This window comes from Limanda limanda, chromosome 9 (assembly GCF_963576545.1).
Source record: "Limanda limanda chromosome 9, fLimLim1.1, whole genome shotgun sequence".
NCBI lineage: Eukaryota > Metazoa > Chordata > Actinopteri > Pleuronectiformes > Pleuronectidae > Limanda > Limanda limanda.
This window is the reverse complement of record NC_083644.1, coordinates 16,260,497-16,287,486: the sequence shown is the minus strand read 5'-3', so window position 1 is coordinate 16,287,486 and position 26,990 is coordinate 16,260,497. Positions and strand designations below refer to the sequence as shown.

Sequence of the window (26,990 nt, the reverse complement as noted above, 5' to 3'; positions counted from 1 at the left end):
CCTGGATCTGCTACAGTTATTGAAAACATGGTTGGAACTAAACAGAGTGTTGGTATTCACTGTAACACGTATTTTAGTTAGTCTCTCCCAAGCCGCAAAAGCAGAAGCTTTAATTGCCATAAATATACTCTAATTAACAGGCTGGAGTCCCTGTGATGTTTTTCACTCTGCCCACACGTTAATGCAAAAATAGCATTTACAGTACAGCGTAATATTTGTTAATTACCAGCGTTTGAGAGAGGGAATAAGGGGCTATACACCAGCAGATGGCAATACCTCAGGAGTTAAGCTTCCCGTTTCTCACCATGCTGTGTTTGCCAATATAAGCTGCAGATACGCTACCCTTGGGTGCTATGAACTCTGCATAGAGGAATGAGTGTCTAGGATCAAACGCTCAAATGAGCCGTGATGATGGGCCTAGTGATACGTTCTGCCGTCTCCTAGCTCCGGCCACAGAGGGTTTACCTCATCAACCCATTCCACTCTTGCCTTATTTTCCTTGCCCTTAACCTCTGGCTCTACCGTTTGAACTGAACTTCAGAAGACTCTTCTATGTTTTAATGAACATTTTCAGTGAACCAAATGCTCCTGGCTAATTTGTCCATATCATTTACAAATGAAGAAGACTCAAATGTATAAATGAGACCGTAGAAGAAACAGTTGATAATTTGGTCAAAGTGTAAAACAATGACTTTTGCAGACAGCAAGTTCCTCCCAAACAGTGCTTCCTGTATCCTTCCTCTAACTCTTTGCCCCCTAGCTCTTAAAGTACAGATGACAACATGGTGACTCCGCCTTCCCCAACCAGAACCAGGTGGATGGGTTTGGTCATTATTATAGACAGCCTATAAAAGAATTTTTTCAGATTGGGTTTAACAAGCCCACCCTTCCTCGATTGATGCTCACAAACTGCAGCAGTGATTTCCTCTCCTTCCCCTTCAGGTTAAGAATGAGGTTCTTTTATTGTCCCCCGTGGGAGAAATTAGTTGTGGATTACGATTGCTGCTGTATGAAACCAGACACAGAGTAAAAATAACCTGGTGACCGTCCTCTTAGAGCTTTCGACTACAGAGCTCGGGAGCTCAGAGACAAAGACAATCTGAGGGAGAACAATGAAAACAGTTCAGTGCTGCTGGTTCAGTGAGTTCCTGAGTTCATCAAGAATTGCCAGACGCTTGGCTAGGATGCTGAAGATAATATTTTCCATAACCACAGACCAATGAGATGGTTCTGAATGGATCAATGTTCTTAGACTCTTCTTGGACTAATGTTGACAGATGACCTACCTTTCCACTCATCCAAAACACCTTCCAGATTCTCCAGATCTTGTGGAGAAACATTGGACAGTTCTTACCGCCCCCCCCCCCCCACTTTCTGTCCTTCTATCACTGTATAATGACTTGATCAAACACTCAGTTGCCTGACGTGTCTCTGAATTAATTATTATTAATTAAATATTCACTATGCAATCAAATTATCAAAACCAGCACAAGGGCTAGTTTAACAAACAAAGTTAGACACGTGCCATGTGGTTTACTGGAAAAGGAGAAAATAGAATTTCTTCAGGTATCTCAGACCTTGTTTGACAAACAGAATCATGTATGCAGGAAACACTAAGCGTTATGTGAAAAACACCAGCCAATAACAATTGAAGCTGTTTAACTTGTGCATCAACAGTCTAGTCAGCCTGCCAGCCAAGCAGTCAGTGTCGGGGATGAGACAGGGCCATAATCCAATTCTGGTTTTTACACGGCGTCATGCCTTTACCTTTGACAGCATGATTGATGTGTATGTAAATGTATTTTGAGGAGGGCTGTGAGCAGCTAGTTAAAGCAGACATTTAAGTCTGCCCTGTCAAAGATGACTGGAGAGAAGGAGAGAGACGAGAGGAAGAGAGAGGAATCCAAAACAAAGACAACTATTGATCCCTGAATGAAAGAAGATGGACATTGGAGGAGCCCTAAACAAGGCGCCATGTCCCTCTCAGGTGTCTTTGAATTCATACGATGCAGGTTGACGGCTCCACAATAGCGTACTATGGGGAGTATCTCTCGGGCACATACCAAGCACAAAAAGGTTACTACCTTTTCAAGTGACCCCTCCATTGTCATCTTGCAGCCCTGGTCCTTCTTTCCCTTCCCCATCCCTTACGCCAACAGAGAGAAAGAACTGGACATTGAGGTCAAGACACGAAAGAGAAGGCAGATTGCTCTCAAGACAAGTCGCTCAAGTCAGTGTGAGAGTTTCATAGGTAGAAGTGTATGTCTTGGTTTACATGTATGTGTTGCAATGAGCATTGTTGTGCTTGCATATGTGCTTTCTCTTCTCCCTCTGTCACGCTCACATGTCCCTGTGAATGTGCAAAAGTTCAACAACTTCAGGAGAAAAACAGTCAAGAACCTTAAAACTGTCCAATCGTTGCCACAGTGACAAAGAAAGGAAATGGAAAATCCCCATACCCATTAGTAATGCACACATCCACCGCTATTTGTTGCCATCAGTCATTGGACACAAGTCTTTCCCTTGGAAATTAGCATGCAGGTACTATCCTGTGGCACTGCTGCCAGTAATCTGTCAGGATATTGCCAATCTATTATACTAAACAATGGGGTGAATGCATTCGCATTCTATCCTTCATGATGGAGAATTGGGCTGAAGTAAACTTCAGATGATCAGACAGAAATAAAAGATTATTTGATTCCTGTCACTGCTGACTTTTGAAGTAGAATGATACACGGGAACTTAGACACTGATTTAATTATCTCACATAAATGAAACTGAGTTGATTTGATGAAACCATAACAGCAGCAGGTTGTAACAGGCTACAGCTACTGAAGAGACAAATATAGAAACCAAAATGAGAATTTATCTAAATTGGTTATAAGATATGAATGAAAATGTGCCAACATTGACGTATGCAAAATGCACTCAGCTTCAGAAAATACCACTGAAAGATTCAGTTGGAGATATTGATTATTTTGGGTCAAACAAACAGGCCTTCAATTCTATTAATGAGATTTAGTCTGGTTATTTGACATGATTAGTTATATTACTACTATCTGTCTTTCTGTATGGGAAAGAGTTGTGTTTAAAATGTCCTTTTTTCCACCATGGGTGTATATGTGCATATCCGCCTGCCCCTCCAATGACATAACACGTTGAAAGTATATGTAAGTGTTGCTTACTCATTAAAGCACACACAGACAACTTTTTCATTAGGGAGACAGGTCCTTTCAAATTCTGTGTTCCACAAGAGAATTGAAGACGCAAACTTGAAAAGAGAAGTCACACGTATATGACATGCCTCAAAAGTAGGAGGTAAACAAACGGAAAATGAAGACATTTTTCTTTGAGACGGCTGTTGATTTTCTTTCTCCCTTGCTATCAATAGGAACTACTGCACGGAAATGTAGAAATGGATTGATGGGAAACAGAATACTCATTTCCCGCAAAATGTGTCCACAGCCATCAGATGGCATCAAACAAAGAAACACAAAAAGATGGAGAGAAAGTCAAAAAGGAGAGTACAGGAGGGAGGGGAAAAAAGTGGAAAGGAAAATGAGACCCCACATACCCCCTCCATGCCCCTTTGTGCCCCATGGACCCTGCACCCTGCTCTGCTGTGACTCTGATGAAAAGCAGGCCGCAATCCCTTTCAATTTGGCCAGTGTGCCCCAGTCCTGTTAAAGGCAATCGACTGGCTGAACAGAGGCACTATATCACAATATTCAGGTGCAGACGAGTCCGGCAGAAGAGAGAGGAGACACAAGGTGCCTTCGGAGAGAGAGAGAGAGAGAGAGAGAGAGAGAGAGAGAGGGAGAGAGAGAGAGAGAGGGACTCTGGCATCCATCTCTCGCACACTTAGGCTGAAGCTCAAGCATTGGGGAGAAACACACTTTCAACCACACACACACACACACACACACACACACACACACACACACACACACACACACACACACACACAGGGGCTGTGGTTGGGCAGCAGTGGGAGAGCAAGAAAAGGAGAGGTGAGAAAGAATAGAAAATTGGAGGAAAAATGAGACCCGTCACTTCCTTCATTTTTTTCTTCTCACTTTGGGTAAAAAAGAAAAAAGGACAGAATAAAAGAGAAAATGTATTTTGTCCAACTTGGGAGTGGGTCGGTGAAGAAAAGGGAAAAAACAGATCTGCCTGGAATGACAGCACCGTGTTTGTTTGTGATGGGTAAATGCCTGTGTAGGTGTGGGGAGGTCAGTGGCTTGGCTCGAGCTGTTTGTTATCAGGGGTTTCCAGGCCCCCCGGGCGTGCCGAGCTGCTGGCCTGAGTCAGGGGGCTGAGCCTGAGGGAGGGTGAAGAGTCAAAGCCTTTACCCAAGGATGGGTGAGAGGCCATCAGACTGGAGAGAGGAGCAAAGGCTTGAAGAGGGCTGGGAATACCACATAAAAGATTGGATTAATCCTACAAATATCCCGTTTATTGACATTTCCTGCCTCGAATGTAATTAAACATCTTGTGCCTTGTGCTTGTCTGATTCCCAGAGGAAGGTTATTCACGGACCCCTTACAGCAAAAGCTCTACCACCCTCTGTTTCACGCCTTACCCTGGGAACCGAGAACAACAGTTGATTTCCAGATCTGAGATTACGAGCAGGTGTGAAAGGTCAGTGATATAATAGGGGGCAAGGCCGCTAAAAGATTTCAAAACCAACAATAAAACGTGGAAATAAATTCTGAGCAAGACTGTTAGCCAATGCAACGAGGCGAGAATGAGGGGAATGTGGTCATACTTTCAGGTTTTTGTGAGAACTCTAGTCAGGCAGGACATCCAGGAACATCAGGCTGTGAGTAACGTGGAAGAGGAGAGGTCTGATGAATTAAAGGAGAAATATATCACTGTGTCGTCTGCATAAAAATGAAAGGAAATATTGTGATAACAGATAGCATGACCCAGTGGTATATGTGTATTGATGCATAAACGAATACAATTGTGGGAGTTAATAGGAGAAGCTTTAGCAGTGGATCCAAGATTATCGAATACACTAATTGTATTAGCGGAACTAATATGACAGAGCACATCAGATACTGAGGGACCGGTCACCTGAGGAGGGTGGGTAGCTTGACCGGAGTGGGCAGGAGCTTGTAAGTGACTGGGGAACAGTGGAGAATGTCGTAAACAGTAAAAAAGGCTTGATGCTAGCATGCAGCAGAGGACATCAGTGAGTACAGCACATGGAGATTAAGGATCACACCGTCTCATCCACCTGAAGGGCTGTGCTGTGGGAACCCTGAGGAAGTGTAGGCTGATAGCACAGACTCAGGTCAAGGATTTATTGCCATATGACGCCTGATCTGCTTCATAGAGAATTCCTATCACACGCAATTGTTGAGTGGTGAGCTCTATAACTGTAGGCAAGGATAAAACTGCAGCAAGTCTGCAATCATAGCATTTAACCATGACCTGTCAGTCATCCCGGGCTTTCGATCCCGGCTTATTTCTAAACATACTTGGTTGGATCAATCCTCTGTATCTGGGATTCAAAAGTAATCTATCCCTGCAGATATAACAGCCACTGTACAGCCAACATACAAATTAGCTATATACCTACACATGACTGCATGCACATACTTCCCTCACTATGACAGAATCCATGTATTGAATTTTTATTTTAAGGTATATGTGAATGTGAAAAGTAAATTCACAATTTTATATGTTTTACAATCAATATTAGCAGCAATCTCTGTGTGGCATATAAGGAGTACACAGAACAATAAACATCATAAACATCATAAACACACATTTTATAGGTCTTGTGCTTGCTGAATACAAAAAGACAACACTTACAAAACTGTAAGAAGGTGAGAAAAAGTTTTCCACAGCATCTGTACAGAATGCTGCTGTTGGATTATGAACTGATAGATATTCAGTTTCACACCTGTCACCTCACACGCCACCTGCACTCCACTTATATTGGTTTCAAAACAATTGCAGTTTAAGCAAGACGTGACACACTGACACAGCCAAATGCAACACAGCCTCTCCATCGATTGGCGAGAACAATTAAGTTAGAATCCAGATCTATATTTATCCCCGCCAAGGAGGTTCTGTTTTCATATGTGTTTGCTTGTTGACGTTTTCACCGATTTCCCAGGGAATAATTCATGAAAAAGAAATTTCATGATAAAAAATAAAATCACATTTGGACTGATACTTTTAAGTGTGTACAAGTTGATTCGGCTTGATTACATTTAAGAGGACTGTTTGGCCTTGGCGGAGGTTTGCTCTCTGTATGCTCAAGTAGCTTGATTGATCTGCCTTGTGTAATATTCAATTGCTCATTTATGAAGTGGACGTGAAAAATGGTTCAGATGTGACTGTAATGCAGCTTGTATGAAGCAGAGAGTAAACATGATTTGGTTGGACTAACTCAGGTCCTGTTCCCACCTGACAGTAGCATCCAATTAGAGAAGGCCAGAGGACACTAGCAGGGTAGGTGCTCCTTCAATGTGGCTCAAGACGCATTGACATTGCTAAAACATTTGACAATATGTAGCTCGTACCCCCTGTAATCCGAGTGATCAGATCTTTAAAGTGTCCTAAATGGATTATGGGGGTGCATTGTCACCTGTCCACTTATGATCTGACCACCTGAGACAGATGTCAGGGCCCCATAAAGCCTCAAATTGACTTCAGGTGCACTTTTTACTGCATTTCTTCACTCACAAGAACTATGGATTATGTTCCCCACCACTTATACTGGTATGTTGTAAGAATGGATCTTTTCACAGCAAACTAATTCAACCAACAAGTTGTTCAATGTTCATGTGGGCCTATTGGTATTCTTTCAAGAACAACTTCAAAAATATGAAAGAAGAATCCTTTAATTCCAGCTGCGGATCACACAAAACAATACTTGTCCACATGTATACATATGTGCTCTCAACTAACACCTGAAGTAAACAGGCCAAACTTTATTCCTCTCAAGTAACTTTTGTCAATTTCTTCTCCACACTCCGGAGTTGTATTCAGACGTGATAGAAGGGAGTGCTGGAGAGCAGTCATGTAGAAAGAGAATGCTGTTACTGGAGTTATTAACAGGCTCCTGTGTTTCCCTCCTCTCAGCTGAGCTATTCAGAGCATAGCGTCCTCATCTGCCATAAACACATGCCGACAAACAGACGCAGCAGACGGACACACAGCACAGCCCCTCTACGCTCTGCGCAGTAATATGTTTTTTGCCCATTTACAACAAATTAAGTTTCCCTCAAAGTGAATTTCAAGCTTGGCTGCCTTTGGAGGGCGAGCAACTCTATTTTCATTAATTTCCATTCTTTTCCCCTGAACAAATGATCTACTGTACAGCTCGCTCTGCGTTACTCTCCTCTCCCTCTTTTTCTTTCTCTTGTTTTCTCTCTCCTTTGCCTTATTTTTCCTGCTTGCTGTTAAATTTGGGCAAGGCAATGGAAAGCAATTACGCTGTCAGAAAGTGTATTCTGATTTATTAAAAGCCTTGAATGCTATCTGTTTTGTTCCCTCTTTGTGTCGCCCTGGGGAACTGAGTCCTGACACCCAAATGAGACAGAGTGAGTGCTCCCCTCTCAGTGCTTCATCCTGAGAGTCATCTAGGAAGCCGGCAGAGTAAATATCCATTGGCAGAGGAGGACAGATAGACGGCTATAGCACATCTGCGAGGATGGGAATAGATTCACTTCTGGAGCCCAGAGGTGGGAGACAGGAAAAGACAAAGAGAGGCAGACAGAGAGGGAGATGTGTCTGCTCAGTTTGAGATGACATTCTTCTTTCTCTTTAATTTCATAAACCAGGTTGTCAGCTATCCACCGAAGACAACACTCCAGCTTCACAGCAATGTAGGCCCACTTACATCGACTATTTCAGAGAACTTTCATCAGCTTAATTTACTATTCATTGAAGGAAATGTAAGGTGAGCAAAGGAGAGAGACAGAGCGCTGATTATGAATAAGTTCCAATTTCCAAAATAAATATTATCTCTGTCTGGGTAACCCAAAATCTCTTGGGACAACATCATAATAAGGATCAACAAGGGGTCAGTGCTGCGTGACATTGAACCAGCACATTCAGAGAGCTTCACCTGTGATACATTCATTCCTAAAAGTATAAACACACCACTGGCACAGACATCCGAATCACACTCCCTCTCTTTCATAGCACGCTACGCATTAACAACCATGCCTAACGCACCCCCCACCTCCTCACAATCCTCACAAGCTCTCCCTCATTACCGCGTTCTTGATCGCCAGAGAGATGGGAGAGATGCTGTGTGGGGGATGCGTAATAAAGCATCTAGTATCCTGGGGGAACCATTGGTTGGAGATAAGAGGCATACAACACTATGACGTAAAGACATAGATCATAAACCTGCTTATCTTTTGCTCCCTCTGGAGCAGCCTTCTTCGTCAACTATCTGGGACAAAGGACAGTCATGGCTCGACGCTTTTCTCAGATTCCTACGTTTGACTACAGATATTGCCATGTTGGTGCGAAGCGTCTGACAGAAAAAGGGTCACTCACTAATGAAGCGAAATAGAAAGCTGCATAAAAACAAGAACTGTTGCCGAGAAACCTGTCATTATACAATGATGACCTTTCCATCTTTGAGGAATTTCCTCAGAGATCTGGCACTGAGGTGCTGTAGGCGGTGATTAACATATTATTAGACAATAAAGAATTTAGTTCTTTCATCCAGGTACCTGTTGGCTTCTGCCACGGAAAATACAAAACTTACTGAGGCCAACAGGGAACAATTTAAGACGAAAGCAAAAAACATGGAAAACAAAATGGCAAAGAGGTAATGCAAGAACCCAAAAAGTTCACAACAAGCAGAAGACAAACACAAAGAGAAACTTCATCAGAACTTAGCTGAGGAAGTAAAAAAATAAAAAAAATAAAGTGAAAATTAAATTTCAACTGCCGGATGCATTTAAATGCCTTCACATTTTATTTTACCTTTTTAAAAATTATTTCCCCCCCCCCCCCCTTTGATGTTTAAAAAAAACCCACTGTTATCTCGAGCTGTTTACCTCTCAGCTTGGGGAAAAGCAGTTTACTTATTCGAGTGGTGCCAGCTTGCTTGACTGGTGAAGTGCTTGTGTCTGTCTTGAATATATGCTAACAAAGCAACAAAATAAACCATCTATGTTTCGGGGAATATATCGCTAACATTTCTAATGGTCTCTCTGACTCCTTCTGTCTCATTTGTGAGTGATACTGAGGTGAAACATACTGACAATGTTATGAATATGTAGTTTTGTGCTTCGTATTATTAAACCTGTCTGTGTTGAGAACAAACCAAAGATTTGAGGCGATGATATAATTTGGAACCAGAGTCAGCACAGAAGCATTTTGAGAATGTAGCCATATTATTGAGGTCCCACTGATACATGAGCTCGAGCAATTGGGAGTCAGTCTCATCTGTCAATCATTTTAACACGCCTTTATAACATCAAATAACTAATTAAAACGAAACTCACTCAAAGATAAGCACTGGAACAAACATCAGTATGATAAGAACTACCTAAAATGACAGAATCCATCAAGGAGATAAATTAATTTAATGTTCTTTGATTTGTATTTACTTTGGTCCATGTCCCATTCGCAAAAATGGTGGAGGAATGTTAAGACACAACACTGCAGACAGCCACCAGGGGGCAATCAAGGGGCCCTGGCTTCACTTTTCGGGAGCCATATTTTTGTCCATCTTAATATACAGTCTATCTACCAAACTAGAATGGACTTTCCGATCTTTTCTGAAACACATCTATCATGTGGTTTCACTTTGAATGGCGCTGATTGGCTGTTCAGGTGTTGGGCTGTGAAGGAGGCAGTCAGTCATTAGTTCTCTCCTCATTCCAAACCAATCACAGTCAGTGACACTGTCAAGAACACAACTCTGAGTCCACGTTCAGCCAAAGTTGATAATAATTAGTAACTCTAATTAGAACTGACATTTTGTCACAATGGATTCTGTTATTGTATATGAAGACAATGTGCGACGTCCAAAAACCGTCTTACAAAGGAAAGGGATTAATCATTCAGCTTCACACAAAAGAAAGACGCTGTTCCTAATGTTAGACAGCTCAGATAATTTTGATTACACATTATCCATATTACTATTTTTTTTTTCTTAGATTAACTCAGATTGCAGTTTGGCTCCTGGACATCTCCAAACACAGATGCCCAAATCGTTCTTGTCCTTGATTGCAATTTCAGATTTTTGTCGCAAGACCTAAGAAATTGCAGAAAGCTCCCATTCAAAACAATTTATAAAATACTAACTTTGTTTCCTCTCTACGTGCCAAACAACCTTTTTGACCAGTAAACCTACTTTTTCCCATGCACTGAAATACAAATTTCAATTTCAGTGATTTACAGTGCTGAATGTCCTCATGATGTAGAAATCAGGAGATATCTAATTAACACGCGAGAAGTCCACGTTGCCCTAATCTCTTCCTGATATGTCCTGTAGCAACGTGCCAGGCCTGAGGTGCGTTTCCGGTGTTTTCTGCATCTCCATCAGTTTGCGTAGCTTGGCTCCTTCAGTGTGGCTGCTGACCTTCTCCTCTCTCCACGGCTGGAGTGGCTATTGATTGGATCTTGGCACTCAGTGTACAAACACAGAGATAAGGAGAGAGAGGGGGAGAGAGGGAGAGAGAGAGAGAGGGGGAGAGAGCGAGAGAGAGAGAGAGAAATGGAGAGAGAGAGAGAGAGCGAGAGAGAAAGAGAGAGCGAGAGAGAGAGAGAGAGAGAGAGAGAGAGAGAGAGAGAGAGAGAGAGAGAGAGAGAGAGAGAGAGAGAGAGAGAGAGAGAGCGAGATGGAGAGAGAGAGAGAGAGGCAGCCAGGCAGATATAGCTGCAGTGCCCACTCCACTCCCCTCCTCTTGCTCAAGACCGAAGAAAAAAAAACTGTTTTCGAGACTCCACTCCCACCCAGACATGGCACCTGAACACTGATAGCAGACAGGATTAGGGCTAAAATTCAATCGCAGCAGTCTTAGTAATGTTAAGTCACTTCAACACAGTTCAAGTGATCCATCATAATCTTACTTTGACTTGTGAGATTTCAAAAGAAGAAAAACAAGTACAGAGAGAATGTGACATCTTTTCACCCTGATGTCGGATGAGTTCCATGCACGCTCTGTCTCAGGCAGTCTTAAGGCCGGTCAGTGGCCGGTCCACTCTCCCACCCCGAGGTTTCTCATTTACACTTTCTTTCCATCTGGTGTACAGAGGCTGTGCTGTGTCAGAGGTGACTAGTAGTGTCACAGCCCTTCCCTCCCCTCTGGGGCCAGCAGAAGAAAAAAACTCAAACTGCTGTCTCTGCAACTACAGGCAGACACTGCCTTCTATACAAAAAAAAGGGAAGAAAGAAAAGCGCTCTGTCAACAGGAAAGCTGGGCAAATAAGTTGTTTTCAATTCCATATGGCCAGCGGACGCGTGAGGGACGGGACAGAAATTAGAAATTACTTTGAAAGATGGAAGCAGTTTGCCATCTTTCCAAAGAGGCTGGTTAGCATTGTAGTAGGTCAAACACGTGTTTGTCTCTTTCTCTGTTTCTCTGTGGAAACTGATGCCTCAGGGGGAGAAAGCAAGAGAGGTTTGCTCAGATACAGTCTGGACGGCCTACAAAAGGAAATATTCAGACAGACAGGGACCAGAAGAACAGACGCAGGGGCCATGAACCCAGCAGAGCAGGAACAAAAGGAATCCAAATCCTTCTCCTCTGGAGAATAAGAGAAACTCTTCTTTGTGTGAGTTTGTGTGTCTGTGTGTGTGTGTGTGTATTCAGTACACGTATGCGTGACAAGCATCGTAGGAAATTACCAAAAAGCAGCTTACAGTACAAGTACAATATGTGTTTTACACACATTTTTTTGGCATAGCAAGAATTAAAGATGTATAAAGGACCTTTTTTAGGTGGAAGAAGATTTAAATTTAACCTTTAAATTAAACTCTGTTTATGCCTGGAAAAAAACATTGTGTTGTGTTGTAGAGGACATCTGCCTGGAAGAAGGCCAGCTCCAGTAACAACAACCTCACTCATCACGAAGGCTTTTTGGAGAGACTGGTCCTGGATTACTTACTGCCTCTCGTCAAGCCTGTATTGGATCCCCTCCAGTTTGCCTACCGACCTGATGTCAGAGTGGACAATGCCTTCACGTACCGTTTACCGTGCCTACACCCACTTGAAGAAGGCCAGGGCGTTCAAAGACTTTTCAAATAATATATAATTTATCAATATTGTGTGAATACTGACTTGTCTACACACCACAGCACACCTAAAGTAGTGCTATCTAGGCCAAAGTATCCCATGGTTGTGAGAATATATTTGAAAAGGTTAGGAGAGGAAACAGTACTGAGTTGATGGAGCAGGTGCAGCCAAGGTGCAACAAATTGCCCTGTCTGCTTCAGACTTCAATCTTAACGTTGTATCAGCAAACAGGTTGGAGCTTGAGGACCTCAGATGTTTGGCTTCATAAAGGGACAGCAATTCAGTGATATAATTGTGGGCCAGGCCATCGAGTGTGTTGAGTCAATCTTAGAAATCTGTAATAAACCAATGCATAGACTTTTAAAGAGCAATATGATCCCTTGGCTTGTTGTGTTTTAGTTCAGTGAATTGTTTCTGTGACTCATGTCAGTTGTGAGACCAAGACTGTAATCTACACATGAGGAAATGAAAACATGCACAGTGGATGGTCTCCCCGGAGCTCAGAAATGAACAGATTTTGTCAGTGTTCCTTAGATGACAGAAACAAGATTGGACGACATTGTGCATTTGCAATTCAAAATGAACACAGCCAGACTTTTGACAAAAGGCTTCTTAATGTTAAAAACATGGACCCAGTATGGGCCAATACTGTGAATTATACACCTGAATAAAGTCAGAATTTAATGTGAGGTTTTAAAGTCAGTTGGTCTTTTAGGGTGGAAACACTGTTGAGTCTTAGGTTTTGTATGTAGCTGTAAATCTTTGGGAGCAATCATTCTCTGTTCCCTTTTGTTCAGAGAAATGTTCGATGTCATCATGCTCAGTGATGAGAAATAAAAAAAAACATGCTAGGTAGAGTCAGGTGGTACTGTAAATTTTTATGTTGATGGGAAAGTTAATTCCCTGAAGAGGTGAGATTGACTCTTATTATAGAGTATCGACTGGATGAAGAAAAATAGAAGTAAAGCGAAGAATAGGTGAATTTAGAGGCTGATCTGAAACATTTTATTGAAATACTCTGGACTGACATTTCAATTCATCCCATACTGTTACATCTCTTTTCCTGTCTCTGTCCGTCTGTCCACCTCTCTCCATTAAACAGACAGCAGCTCAATTGAAGGGACTTCTGTTTCAATGCAAATTAGACAGTGAATTAATGTCAATTCATGCTCTGCTTTAGTGAATCTAAGTAAGACAATAACAATTCCTGGTTTACACATCAGCAAACATCACCTAACCCATCAAGATACAGAGAGCTGGAGGTAAACATAGAAACCAGACAGCGCTATTTACAGTATCATGTAGGCTGAAGAGCAGAGACTGTGTTAAGAGGAATATATTATAGAAAACAAATTAGTCAGCATGATAGAAGAATCCCTGTGCAAATAGCCGCGGCTGTTAAATCCATCCTCATGAGATAACTGTTCCCATTAGAAGGTTAAAGTTATTGTCGTGTTGCTGCACAGGCTCAGCTTCAGAGATGGCAGCAATTGGTCCTCAAACTTTGATGCAGACAGAAAGCTCTCCTCATCCCTTCCCCTCTGACCTGCGTTTGTGTGTGTGTGTGTGTGTGTGTGTGTGTGTGTGTGTGTTGGGGTGGTGGTGCACATGTGCATGAGATATAGGGGGGAGGGTTACGGCAAGAGAAGGAGCAGACAGAGAAAGAGATATGAGAGGGTGGGGCTGGGCTGTCTGCCACCCAGGCCCGGAGAACATAAAGAGAAAAATACGGCCATAAAAGCTCTCTATGACTATGAATACTAATACTGACTCTGTGAGGCACACCGACCAAGTCTGTTCCCTCTGCGTTCTTCTCTGACTCGCTCAGAGAAACGATGTGATTCAAAATAAGCTGAAAATAGCGCTCTGCATAGGCATCATTGTATGGCTTAGCACATTTACACCATGTTATACACAATATAACAGCAGTACAGACAGAGAGAGAGAGAGGAAAGAGCAGCAACGCAAAGCATACAAGACTTTTGCTTATTGGTCTTTGAATAGGTCAGCTATTATTTTTAAAGCTATGTTGTGATGTTTTCCACTCTGTATTTTATTTTTATCTTGTTATTAATTTTGCTGTGCAATGACAACAGGTTGTTTAGTTATTTGAATGAATAACAGAATTGAGAAACTGACTGGTAGCAGTGATTCTAAATGACTTGTCGTTTCTACTGTTCATCTTTGTAGTTGGAGTTCTCTCCACATGGGCCGAAGCCGGCGTCAAAGTGCTGTAAACAAAAACACTTTGCTTTCTGCAGTGGAGTGTATCCGTCGTGTCCTGCCTCCGGTGAGCTCTAACGCGTCTCTAACGTTAACACGTCTGACCTGGACAATCTTCTGAATTCTTCATATGTGAGATGAAATGTCTGGATGATGCCAAGACCTCAGTTCATGTCTAAAAACTGCTCAAGATGGAAGTACACAGATAGGCCACTTATTTTGATACTCCAAGTTAGAAGGTTAACAGCAGCTTGGTCACATTTCAACACCAAAACAAATCATGTTGAAGTTGAAAAAAAGAAATGCTATGACGTTATTCAACAATACATTTAAAAATCTAAACTTATCCAAGTAAACATGCTGTAAATAGAAATACAAGTATTAACAATTTATGAAACCACGATGTTAAGTAAAAATCCGCTATATTTGCAGCTTGAATGCCTGATGTTGCTCAAAGCATGAAAAGGCCAAGTATCGATCTCTTTTTTCCCCATTTCAAAACAACACAGTGTGACAAATCTTCTCAGCTTTGTGGTTGGCTGCTCTGTAAACGGATACTGTAAACCAGTTACTCTCCTTCTGTTGAATCTCAGACAGAGAAGCTCAGGAAGTGTGCGCAGGCCAAGTTGTTGATGCACCGTTTTCATTAGTATATTGCTTATGATTATTTAAAAAACATTTGCTGTTCCAGCCACAGGGGTCTAATCTCAGATCGTGAGGATACCAGAAAATTGATGTTTGCATTTTCCTTTAAAATATTTACCTTTAACATTTAATCATTAGTAAAGAACCTGGTCTTGGTATTTGATCCATATCAAACACGTAAACAGTTAATATTGTTATTATTGGTTTGTAAACACATCCGTTTTTTAAATTTATTTCCCCCCTGTGTCATCAGCTGTTTCCATGCTGTGGCTTCTACATTTATTAAGTCCTTCTGTATTTCTTTGGTCAGGTCCTCCCTGCAAATACCTGTACTTCCATGGTTTCCCCCTCGCAGCAAGCTTTCCCTGACAAATGTTGGAGGACAGAAGAAAAAGTGGTAATCTCTCAAGCATTTCTAATGAGTTTTTCTCCTACAATTATTTGATAAGAGCAGACAAGACTAGAGGCAGCGTGTATGATACACTAGCTCCGACTGCCGAGGTGAGAGCTCTGCTGATTACACACAGTGCCATTTACACATAGAAACACACACATGTACGTACGCACATACCGACACATACACACAAGCATGCACACACCCAGAGGCCTCTATGGTCCGTCATCTCAAAGTGCAACACTCCTAATAATAATATGAGAGGCTGAAGTAATGACTGGCAGGCACACCTAAGTTACCAATCTAGGTTGCCTTATTCGGAACACACACAGACACACACTAACACACAGACACACACACACACGTACTCCCTCTACTCCTTCTTACAACCCCTGATCCTCACAACAGTTCAACTCCTCTCCTCCAGCCACAACCACACACTACCCTACTTTCAACACTCCGAGTACTTACCACACTGAGTCCCAGTTGCTCCCTCTGCAGGTAGGGCAGGTTCCTGCGTTCCAGGCTGGCCAGGTAGTGCTGCAGTCTGGAGTAGGTGTAGGGGTAGCAGTAAGCAAACTGGTAAACATCGTCCTCTCTGTCGAAGCAGAAGGCGAAGGACATGACGTAGTTGCGCCGGTGGTCAGGGCAGCGGTAGTAGTACACGTTCTTGGCGGGAAGCCTCTGCCTGCAACAGCAAAGCACAAACACATTATAGAGACATTACAGAGGTCAGCGACAGGACAGATCTTTTAATGAACAGTGCACCGCAATTTCGCAGAAGAGGAGAAAAGGGCAGAAGCATAAACACCTGAGTTATACAGAGAAATGATAAACTATTCAAAGAATTCTCGTTTACGTTTGTTAATCTTCTTCCAGGGAGGAAAAAAAAAGAGAAGGGATGTCATTTGGTAAACAACAGCTTGGAAAATCTAAGAAAATTTTAATTTGTTTATTTTATATGGTATAATTTGTATTTACCTTCACCCTCCCAAACTCAACACATTTCTAATTAAGTATCAACAATCAGGAGATAGATTGGATTAAATCCAAACTATTTTTGAGCATTAATCACAACCTTGCAATAGTACATTTTTCTTAAAAACTCCACATTTGCAAATTTATTATTTCAAGCAAACCCAAGCTGCACAAACATAACAATCAACATTACAAATAGATTTATAATGAAAAGGATGTGAGTAGCAAAACAATGTAGATTAAATTTCAAAGAGTGAAAAATGACCAAGTAATGTGATAAATTCAAAGGCAAATTAACTTAATTACTTGTTTTTTCCAAACATCTCTTCCAGAATTGCTGTGTATCCTTAAAGTCTGTGATTGAAAGATAGCAATGAGGCCAAATGGTGTGTGTGTGTGTGTGTGTTTGTGTGGGTTTTAATGGCCCTTCTTTCAAAATGACCAAATTAGGTTTTAATCATGGCAGCTATGACGCTATGGTAATATATTAGATCTTCTGCATAATGTTGTCTGAATCGCCGTCTGAGTGAAAAGCAGAAAATGTGATTGCAAATAGTTTATGGGCTTAGAACATGACTTTCAAGTTTTTTTTTCATTATAACTCAACTTGTAGAGGAAGTGTGTGAGCGATTCCCAGAAATTAACAGGGTTATATGGTGTTTGCAATGTGTTGCATGCTTAGTGCTTTGTCTTCCAAGTCATCGTGTGCTGCTATCTGTGAACTGAATTGTGCATTGCATGTTGTGTGCTGTACTGTTTGCTGGGTCCGGGGCTAAATAAAGCTGGCATGAACGATCACTGGGGGGCAGGACAGTAGGAGTGTGGGAGTGCATGTTTTCTTTTCACACTCTCTATCTGTCTGTCTCTTTCTTCCTCTCTTTCCTCGTTTAGCCCTCATCCACTGAGACATGCTGACAAGGATGTTGCATGCATGCGAGTGACTGCCTCATTTCCCTCTTCCTATTTCTCCCCTTTTCCTCTTTCCTGTTTTCCTCCAGATCTCCCGTCTTGTCCTGTCACTCACCGACTCCACCTTGACAGTTTACGTGAAGCCGACCGAGCATCGGGGGAACAACAGTGCTGCCGGAGCAACTCTGGCAGCGGAGAGTGAGGATGAAAGCAGGAGGAAGATGAGGACGAGGAGTGATTGGTGGGTTTGGGGTGTTGGGAGAAGGGAGAAAGGTGGAATAAGGAGATAAGGGGAAGATGAGAGAGCAGAGCAATGGCAGATCTGGGCCGGATACGGGATATATATGGGAAGTGGTGGCGGCTAGCAGCGTTGCGGCTGTGTGATGGCGGTGCTGGCTACTGAGCTAGCGTCTCTGGCAACATATCAGATGAAGATGCTATCGGCCCTGTGATAGGAACAGCACCTGATAATCAACAAACAGGACAGACTGCTTTACGCTAACTCAGACAGAGTGAACTTCTTTGCCTGACTCACCCCTAAAAAGGGAGGACAGGGAGGAGACGCAGGAGTTTTATGTGTTTGCTCAGACAACTAATAGATCCGTTTGGGCTACAGAGCTGCATAGAGATGCACAGAGAACACACCTGCGCACATCTTCAAACACCTGAAGGCGTCCCTGCAGGTATACAGAGGGAAACAAAGAGCTAAATCACACACGGCCACTCTCAGACAGAGGGGGAGAGGAGAAGAAAGGCAGGGCTGATTATTCCTTCAGAGGAGGAGAAAGGAGAATGTATCTGCATGTGGCTATCTCAGCAGAATACTAATGCAGGCGGTGGCGAGCTACCACACCCTGCCTTCCCACTGGACCAAGCTTAGCAGCCCAGTCTGAGATGGACAAAGGAGGAGAGGAGAAGGTTAATCTTGGGGAAAAAATGACATGGAAAGTGAATGCTTCTCTCTTTTTTATCTCGCATGAATATTATTCCTGAGACCACATGAAGTGTAAAGAAGCGGATAGTGTGAATAAAAACTGACCGGCAAGGACAAAACACACCTCCACATGACACAACTGCATACGCATATACATACCCCCCACCGCACACACCCACACACACACACACCAGTGCCAGACCTCTGAGGCGCAGGTTAATTAAAATAAGATGACACCTCACCTCTTTACATATTTGGCGTAGTGCGTCCACACAATCCCACTGATCTCAGTTTCTCTTTTTCTCAGCGGCGTGACCTTGCCGCAGACTGGAAAAGTCCTGGCTATTGATTTTAATTACTGCTGCATGTCCCCATCACAGCATTGTAGTTATAGGCCAGAGAAAATAGCTCTGTGACTTTCTTATGGAATGAGAGTTCCTGCAAGGCCCCGACTAGGAGCTGCGGAAGGTGCTGTCACTGCTTTAGGAACCACAGTCACGCACACAAATATATAAAAAAGGACAAAATCGTCAGGACGTGCACACTAATGCACACAGTCCCTTTGGTTTTTATCTAAGCGGTGGCTGCTCCTGCTCGGCAGCTGGCAATTTGTTTTATCTAAATGGTACCTCCCTGTGCTTCTCCCCTGCCCATCTCTTGACGTGGTACAGTGCCGTCGCTCCCAAACAGAATTATCACTGCATGGGATGAGGGAAAAAATGGAGACGCTGGCCCCCAGATGATAACGCACTCACACGTGGTTTTACAATTCGGTGATTACAGAGACACAGAAACACAAGCACACACACATACACAAACAGGAATATGCAAAGAGTCTCACGCTGAAACACCATGACAATTTCAAACCCTGTGTGAGCTACGTCAAGGTCATTCCATTGACACTGAGCATCGGGACAAGTGAACTTCCCGTGTCTCATTGTAGCCTTACAGAATGAGGAGAGAGAAGCCAAACAGAGGAACTGAAACACTGGACAAAGACAGAAAGCAGCTGACAAACAGAAAAAGAGACATGTGAAGAGACAAAGTCAAAGGGACAACACAGGGATAAGCGGAGAATGACAGGGGAGAAGGTTTCATGGTGAGCTAGCAGGCGGCCTTTAGCGAGGTGTCACTGCGTGCCGGGTCTTTTCTACATCTGAACCATCGGTAGTGAGTAACTCCCGCTCTGATTTTGACGGCGCCGGTGTCTCTCTGACACCCCGAGATGAAGGCCTTTAAATTGGTTGCTTTCATACAAGCGACATCTTGTCTATATTTTCAGTTCAATCAAGCGTAGAGGACACGCCACTCACTGCTGCTCTGAGCTCTGCCAAAGGGGGAAAAACGTACAGGACGAAAGTCACAAAGCATGTGCGCACACAAGAGAATGGTGGGATCTGAGTATTCGGACCTGGCACAGACACACACACACACACACTGATCCACTCCCTTTATTTTATGTTCTGCCTCTGTGTTGTCTCAGCTTTCAAACGTTCATCTTATCAACTGTTACGACTGTTAAATGTCTTCCAATATTCCCGTATAGCTGTCAGGCTCCACAGCTCCCGACCAGCTCATTTAAGGCCAAGTTGGTGCGTTTGGCATATATCATTTGACATTGAATGACATGTTTCTGTACCCCCCCCTCTTTGTTGCTACGCCAATAATTGAAGAGGCAATCTTTCTTGGCACTCTAAAACGATGCCAGATGTTACATAGGCTCGTTGTTTTTATAAAACACGGCACCGTGCTCTTGCTTTGCATATCAAGTCAAGCAGAAAACCGCCTTGGAATCATCTGAGGAGCATCAACCGTGTGGCGGCGTGTATTGGGGTGCAAAGAGGTGAGCATATGTGCAGGTTTGCGAACATGACAGCAAATACTTCTTCAGGCATTTTTCTTTTTTTAATGCAAATCTAATTGCAACAAAGCTTTCCTCAGACACTGTTACTAGGCAACCTGTGCTTGCTTAGTAATACGGTGGGCCTGCTGTATATTATATGTGGTGGTTTATTTATTAGACTGCAGCTTCACGAGAACGTGTCTCAGTTTGGGACTATATCACACGAGCAGTGAAGAGAGAGAATCCCGTGTTCATAGATGGTCGTAGACAGAGTGTGAGACACTTAGTTCATCACCATTTTCCGAGGGACACCCTAACTTTCTGCATCAGTGTGCGAGTGCAGGCGTAAAGTGGAGAAGAAGCACATTACGACCGGGGGCTGATGATGTGAAATAGCTGGGATTAATGCCGCCGGTGGAGTCCACTTGCTAACAGCGGAAAGGTTTTCGCAGGAGGCAATAGCGCTCGTGAATTACGGGACTTTCCTGTAACGAGATAGCCCGAGACTCGCACACCTGTGGAGACAACGGGTGGTTAGCGCCGCTTCGCAGGTCAACAACAGAAATCTGATGAGGCTGAAACATGATGGCGTCGGGCACTCTCCCCTAATGGCTGCATCTAAACACCCAGAAGCTTCACTTCCATCAGACGGCCTGTGAACCGCTTCCTGTGAGAGCCCGTCATCAAAGCGGGTTCCTCTCCGGTTAAGATCAGATTTTTTTTCACATATTTTACAGGCAGATTCAATTAGATAATTTGTTGTAGGATTGGCAGCCTTTACACGGCAATGCATTTTCCAAGGTGAGTTTGCCAAAGCAAGTCAGTCAATATCACATCGCATCACATCACATCCACAGTGCTTCACACGAGTCCAGATTATGCAGCGGGCGTAAAAATGTGAAGTTATTTCCATAAAATTCTGAAAGCAGTCATAAATCTTGGAGTCTCATCTAAATAAAACATGTTTGCTGTTTACAGAAGTAACCTGGTTTGTTCTGCTGATATGTTTAATACAGAGGGAGTGGTCCAGTATGTGGTTACACGTCTGTTTGGCTGAGAGTTCTGTCCTTGAGTGTAAATCTGCATCTCTTCTAGTCATTCATCTCTTTTTCATGTCAACCTCTTCCCAGATCTTATTTTACGGCTCAGTCTTATTCACTGTCCAGTTAAAAACAAAGTTGTCCTGTTGTTGGTGTGAGAGTAAAAACTACATTCTTCTCATTTGAATGTCTGCAATGGAAATATACGGTTAGTTTACTTTACTAGACCTCTAACTCAAACTCCTAATTTGCTCCATTTACAGTCTGATAAAAATGTGTGAGATGTACAGCGCTCATACATTCACATGGGAGGCTTTATCACCCCCGAGGTGGCACACATGTGGAATAAATACATGAGGATTTGCAGCAGCTGCTCTAACTTAAGCACCCTGAGATAGTGGCCATGGGGAAAATGTATTAAACATATGAAATAATTATTAACTTCAACTTCTCTTTTATTATTTTTATGTGAATTGTGTCATCCTTTAATCTCTGCTGCAGATGTTTGTCATTTAAAGACGTCTGACTGATTATTTCCAGATAAATCTCAGTGTGTTTAAATCTCAAGTAAACTTAATAATTCTTCAGGTTGTAGTAAAATGTATTTTTAATAAAGAGAAACATTACTGTGACAGGGCCTGGTTGGACCAGTAGAGGGCCACACCTTTGAGTGAGTGCTGACCTGAAAAGATGGAAAAGCAATTCATGCCTTGCCCATAACCTACAATAACTACAGTAACTCTAATATGAAAAGCAGTCCCATATTCAACTTATGATTAAAAGTTAAATTAATGTTCTCGATTCATGTGAAAAACGATATGTGTGTAGACTGGAGTTTAGAGTCACCTCACATAATCCTTGTCGTGATCACCCTCACAAACGGTTCACTGGACTGTGCTGTCAGCTTTTCCAAATCAATCCTCAACTGCACTAATAAAGTAAAACCTTCTCTCATATATAGATCCCAGAGGGGTCTCGACTAGATTGAGCATGCTGGGTCTGCTGGTGGCTCGCTCCCCTGCGTCTTGTGGGGCAGCAGGGCAATTAGCAGAAAGCAGATGATCAGTGTGCCCTCGCCACTGTGGCGCCACCGGTCCCCTATGGGGCAACAGGGCAGGTGCACATTTGTCTGGAATAATGGGGGCACATAGGAAATACACACAGGCAACCGTAAAAAATTAAGAAAAATCTAACACACGCACACACACAGAGTAATAAAATGATGATGTCAGCGTTAAACCCCGAGTGAGCAGCGGTGGTGTGTAAGTTGGTGGGGGTGAGTGGGAGGATAGGAGTGGGTACTGTGTGTGTGTGTGTGTGTGGTGTGTGTGTTGCGAGGGGGTGGGGGTGGTGGGTGTGGGTGTGTATGTGTGTGTGCGGGTGGGTGGTGTGTGTGTTTGAAAGAGGAGAGAGGGACTGGCCATCTATTATTGTGTGATGCAGCATTTCCTAGACTGCAACATTATACTACCATCACATAATCAGTGTTTGTGTGTGTGTGTGCGTGTAAAGTGTGAACTTAATAGACAGACTGGAGCCAGACTAAGTCGTAATAATAATGTTCCAACAGTCCATACACATGCAAAAACACAATAGATAGACACACACACACACACTAAGATGTGTTTATACCAGTGTATTGATCATAGGATCATACAGAAGATGATACTCTATTTGCACGAGGCAGTCCAATAGGGATGTTTGCACAGTAGCACAGCAAGTGACCAATTCTGACATTGACTCTTCTTTCTTCCATCATCTTATTCTTAGATTTTTCTTTACGTTTCATTCTTGTAGATGTTATTCCAATCTGTTGAATGAGCAAACTCAAAGTGTATTTCAACGTCAGTTTTTATTTCAAACTGAAATAAAATACTGTACATCCATCAGTTATTGTTGTCTGGCTGTATGGTTTTAATTGTATAAGTACATCATTTGTAGAAGTAAATAGTCTTTATATATATATATATGACTGAAACTTTAGGTGAATGTGAGAATATCTGCTGATCTCACTGTGTCTGACTCATACATGAGTCAAGCCAGTAACACTGATACAAGTGTGTGTGTGTGTGTGTGTGTGTCTGAGAGAGAGTGTGTGTGTGTGTGGCTGTGTGTGTGTGTGTGTGTGTAATAAGGTCACACCGAGTGATGAGATCATTCTCTCTTGAAACGTACTGAGTGGAAGGCAATGCAACACACATGACACATTCTGAAATCACTTATTAAATTCCACACAGAGATGAGCTCACCGTCTGTCGTCCGTTACACTGATCAGAACGCCTATTGTTGCGAAAGAAAAAACCAACAGGTTGAGTAATGCAGTGCAAAATTACTTTTGTATTATTTAATTTAAACTTTAGTCAAAAATTATATTATATTCACATTTTGTCTTAATTAATAATGATGCATGTATTTTTTAACTCTGTTTAGGTTTGTTAGACATCTGATGATTTGCTGTTTCCAGGACTATAACCAGGGGTTCCTACCTTTTATTTATGTTAAGAAACTGTAAAGAAATCCTCATACCACATGCTGAACAGCCAGATCATTGTCATTCCCCTACTGTAAAACCATATTTATAACCCCCTCGCTGTGAAATAAATGCAAAATACCACAAACATACTTTAAAAGTGGGTGAGTAGCAGGAAATCAAGTGAAGCAAATAAATACTCTAAGGCTGTAGAGGTTCTGGACTCATTCAGCGACCACACGATGAGGGGTGATCACAAGGTCAGCTCTCCTGAAGTCAATTTAGAGTATATGCAGAAAGGTCTCTGTCTATTATTGATGAGGAATCTGCATCAGACTGTAAGAAGCCATTCAATACATCTAATCTTACTGCACTACAACTACTGGTAATATTGTATTGTATTATAAATGCATTGTAATGAATTTGCTGAATTTCCTCCAGACTTACACTGGAGTCTGTCAATCTCGTAGAAGATGTCTTCCAATATTATGCTGGCTTGAAATAATCAATTAAATTTGGGCTGATTTCTAGAAGGGGAAATTGATTCATAGAAGAATTGCAAGTATTAACTTAATTGATTTATGAATCAAAATTAAACATTTTTGCACCCAATAATAATGTTGTCAGAACAGAATATGTATAACTTAACTGTAGGAGCAGAGTTCAAATACAAATACTTGTACAAATACTCTTGATTTTGTAATTCTTTATCAAAGATGGATAAGGTTTGGATCCATTTAGCATTTCATAGTGTAAAATTAGCTTTTTCGAAATGAAAAATTATACATAAATTATCACCTGAAGTATTGGTTTCTTCTTCTATCTATAACCAGTAAGTTTACTAGTTATATTTAGCAATTAAGTGGAATAAGAACGTCAGTGAAAAGTCAGAAAAAAAGTCAGGTAGAGGTTTTGGATCATAAATGAGAAATATTTGGTTAAAATCAAGAATGAAAAAGATACGATAAAGGGCTCATGTTAGGTCAATGTCTTGACACGAGAGGTACATGTGAGGTCCCAGTAGAGATGATCACCAGTTGCTGGTGGCATGATCAGCACTCTCACCGTATGTTGTGTCTGTCAGAGGATCAGTGCAATTGAACCTAAAATCTCTATCTGTTCCTCTGGCCCCTCCCTCCTCCTTCCACCCTGCCTCTGCCTCCCTCTCCGTCTTCCCTGAGGGGTTTCGCTGGCCTTGCCACAAAGATGCCAGCTTGTCTGCCCGCATTTCCCCTGGTACGAAGGTGGCAGCTGGGTGCCTGGCTGCCCTGTCTGCCTCCCTACTCCCCAGTATATCACACACACACACACACACACAATACACTCCACGCCTGCAGCCCGCAGCCAGACGGGTGTCGCCATGTGTGTGCCAGGGATAACAGCACCCACAGGAGGGTAGGGCTGAGGGGAGGGAGGAGCAGAGGGTGAGGTGGAAGGAGGGAGAGGGGCGGCTGGATGGGCGCTAGGTCTCTCAGACAGCCAGATGCTGCCAATTAACTTCTCCGGCCGCCACAGGGCTGTAGGGGAGTCTAGCACCTGTACCAGCCAACTCCCCCACCCACCCCAAACACACACACACACACACACACACACACACACTTTTTGTTGCACCACTGTGTGTGTCTTGGGTGGTAGTTGAGAGCCACATGTCGCCTCAGAGCTTTGGAGTCAAATCCCACACGCACAAAACCATATTACTGTGTCAGCACTGCTAATCTTCTCTTCCTTTTCTTTTCTTTTCATTTTGCTTCTCTTCTCATCTCTTTTCTTCTCAACAGGTGTGCAGAGGCACACGTCCATGCACAGTGTCTGCAAACTCAGAGACAGCTGTGCACAACTGACTGTGACCTCCTCGCTGGGAATATGACCCATGGATAAAAGCCTTTCTCCTCTCACTGTTTTTCACTCACTCGCTATATGTTTGTGTGTGTGTGTACATAAAGTGTGTGTGTTTGTCTGTGTGTGTCAATGCTGTCAGGCTGTGTTGGTGATTATACTAGACAGAAGGAATTACAGGCTATTACAGAAGAGAGCCTGTGGCTGCAGCAGCCAGAGCCGTACTGCCCTTAAAGGCTTAGGGCTCTCAAAAAGCCAGCCTATTATTTTCACCGCAGCACACAGCTGCTTGCTTGAACGTCAAAGATATAAATATAGAAAACAGGCATGAATCTAGGCTGTGACATAGTACTTGTATTTCATAGTATCATTTGAAAGAAAACCCTTTTGGAAATAAAATAAATATGTATAGTGTCCTGTATTCACACTGGACAAATTACTGTTAAATATGCATGTGAAAATCTGGTAGTATTCAATATGTTTCCTGTTGTCTAGTGACAAAAACAAAACAAGAGTAGATTGATTTTACAAACATGTAGATAAAATATGGCCAATGTTCTCTTTTAAAATCTACTAAATCCAGTACATCACCATGAACTATTGATATCTAGCAAAGACTCAACACAGAACAAAGGTAGGATTTAAATCATTAATCAATCAATCAAATATTATTTGTATAGCCCATATTCACAAATCAGAAATAGTCTCATAGGGCTTAACAAGGTGCGACATCATCGGTCTTCAACGCTCAGCGAGAGTAATGAAAAACGACCAACATAAACCCCCCATGAAGGGGGGGAAAAGACGTAGAATCCTCAGAGAGCCACATGTGAGGGATCCCTCTCCCAAGATGGACAGAAGCGCAATAGATGCTGGGTGTGGCTGGACACATCAACACAAGTACAATATATTATAAAATCTGTGATTTTATATTTAATATAACAGCTTTACAGTTGGTTACAAATGTATTGATCCTCCTGCAAAATAGGGTGATATTTCCATTAACTATATACATTTACACATTATTAGTATATATATATCAATCAATAGTGATAATTATCACAGTAAATGTCACATTATTATCTGTTTTCAGTTTAAAGACAGATTGTTGCTTCTGATTGAAGGTTGTAGTTTTAAACTATTCTTTATTGACACAAACACTTGATAATGAGCAAAATATGTTATAAAGTTGAGGTAAATCAATTATGTGTTATAGCTTCTCACTGAGCTTGCACAATGCAAAAGCATTATACTAATATTAAGTCAGGCTCTTGAAAGTTACACTTTATAGTAAACTGATATTTTCCTCCCGGAGAGTGAGTTTGAGTCTGGGAAACAGTCAGCTTCTGCTTGTCCACTCTGATCTAAGTGAAAAAAACGTGGCTTCTTATCATGAACATAATATCTCAACAAAACGTATCATGAGAAAGCTCTGAGATGTCCTATCACAGAACTTAATCTAAAGGAAACAGACCATGGCCATTACTAAAC

The 26,990-nt window shown here is 42.3% G+C and overlaps 1 protein-coding gene across 1 annotated transcript in view; it reads right to left on the bottom strand.

Moving 5' to 3' along the window:
- Positions 1 to 26,990, bottom strand: part of agbl4 (AGBL carboxypeptidase 4) — a 263,547-nt gene that overhangs the window by 108,371 nt on the left and 128,186 nt on the right. The window contains exon 5 of the mRNA XM_061078886.1: positions 15,961 to 16,177. Coding sequence (XP_060934869.1) covers positions 15,961 to 16,177 — 217 coding nt within the window. The remainder of the gene's footprint in view (positions 1 to 15,960; positions 16,178 to 26,990) is intronic.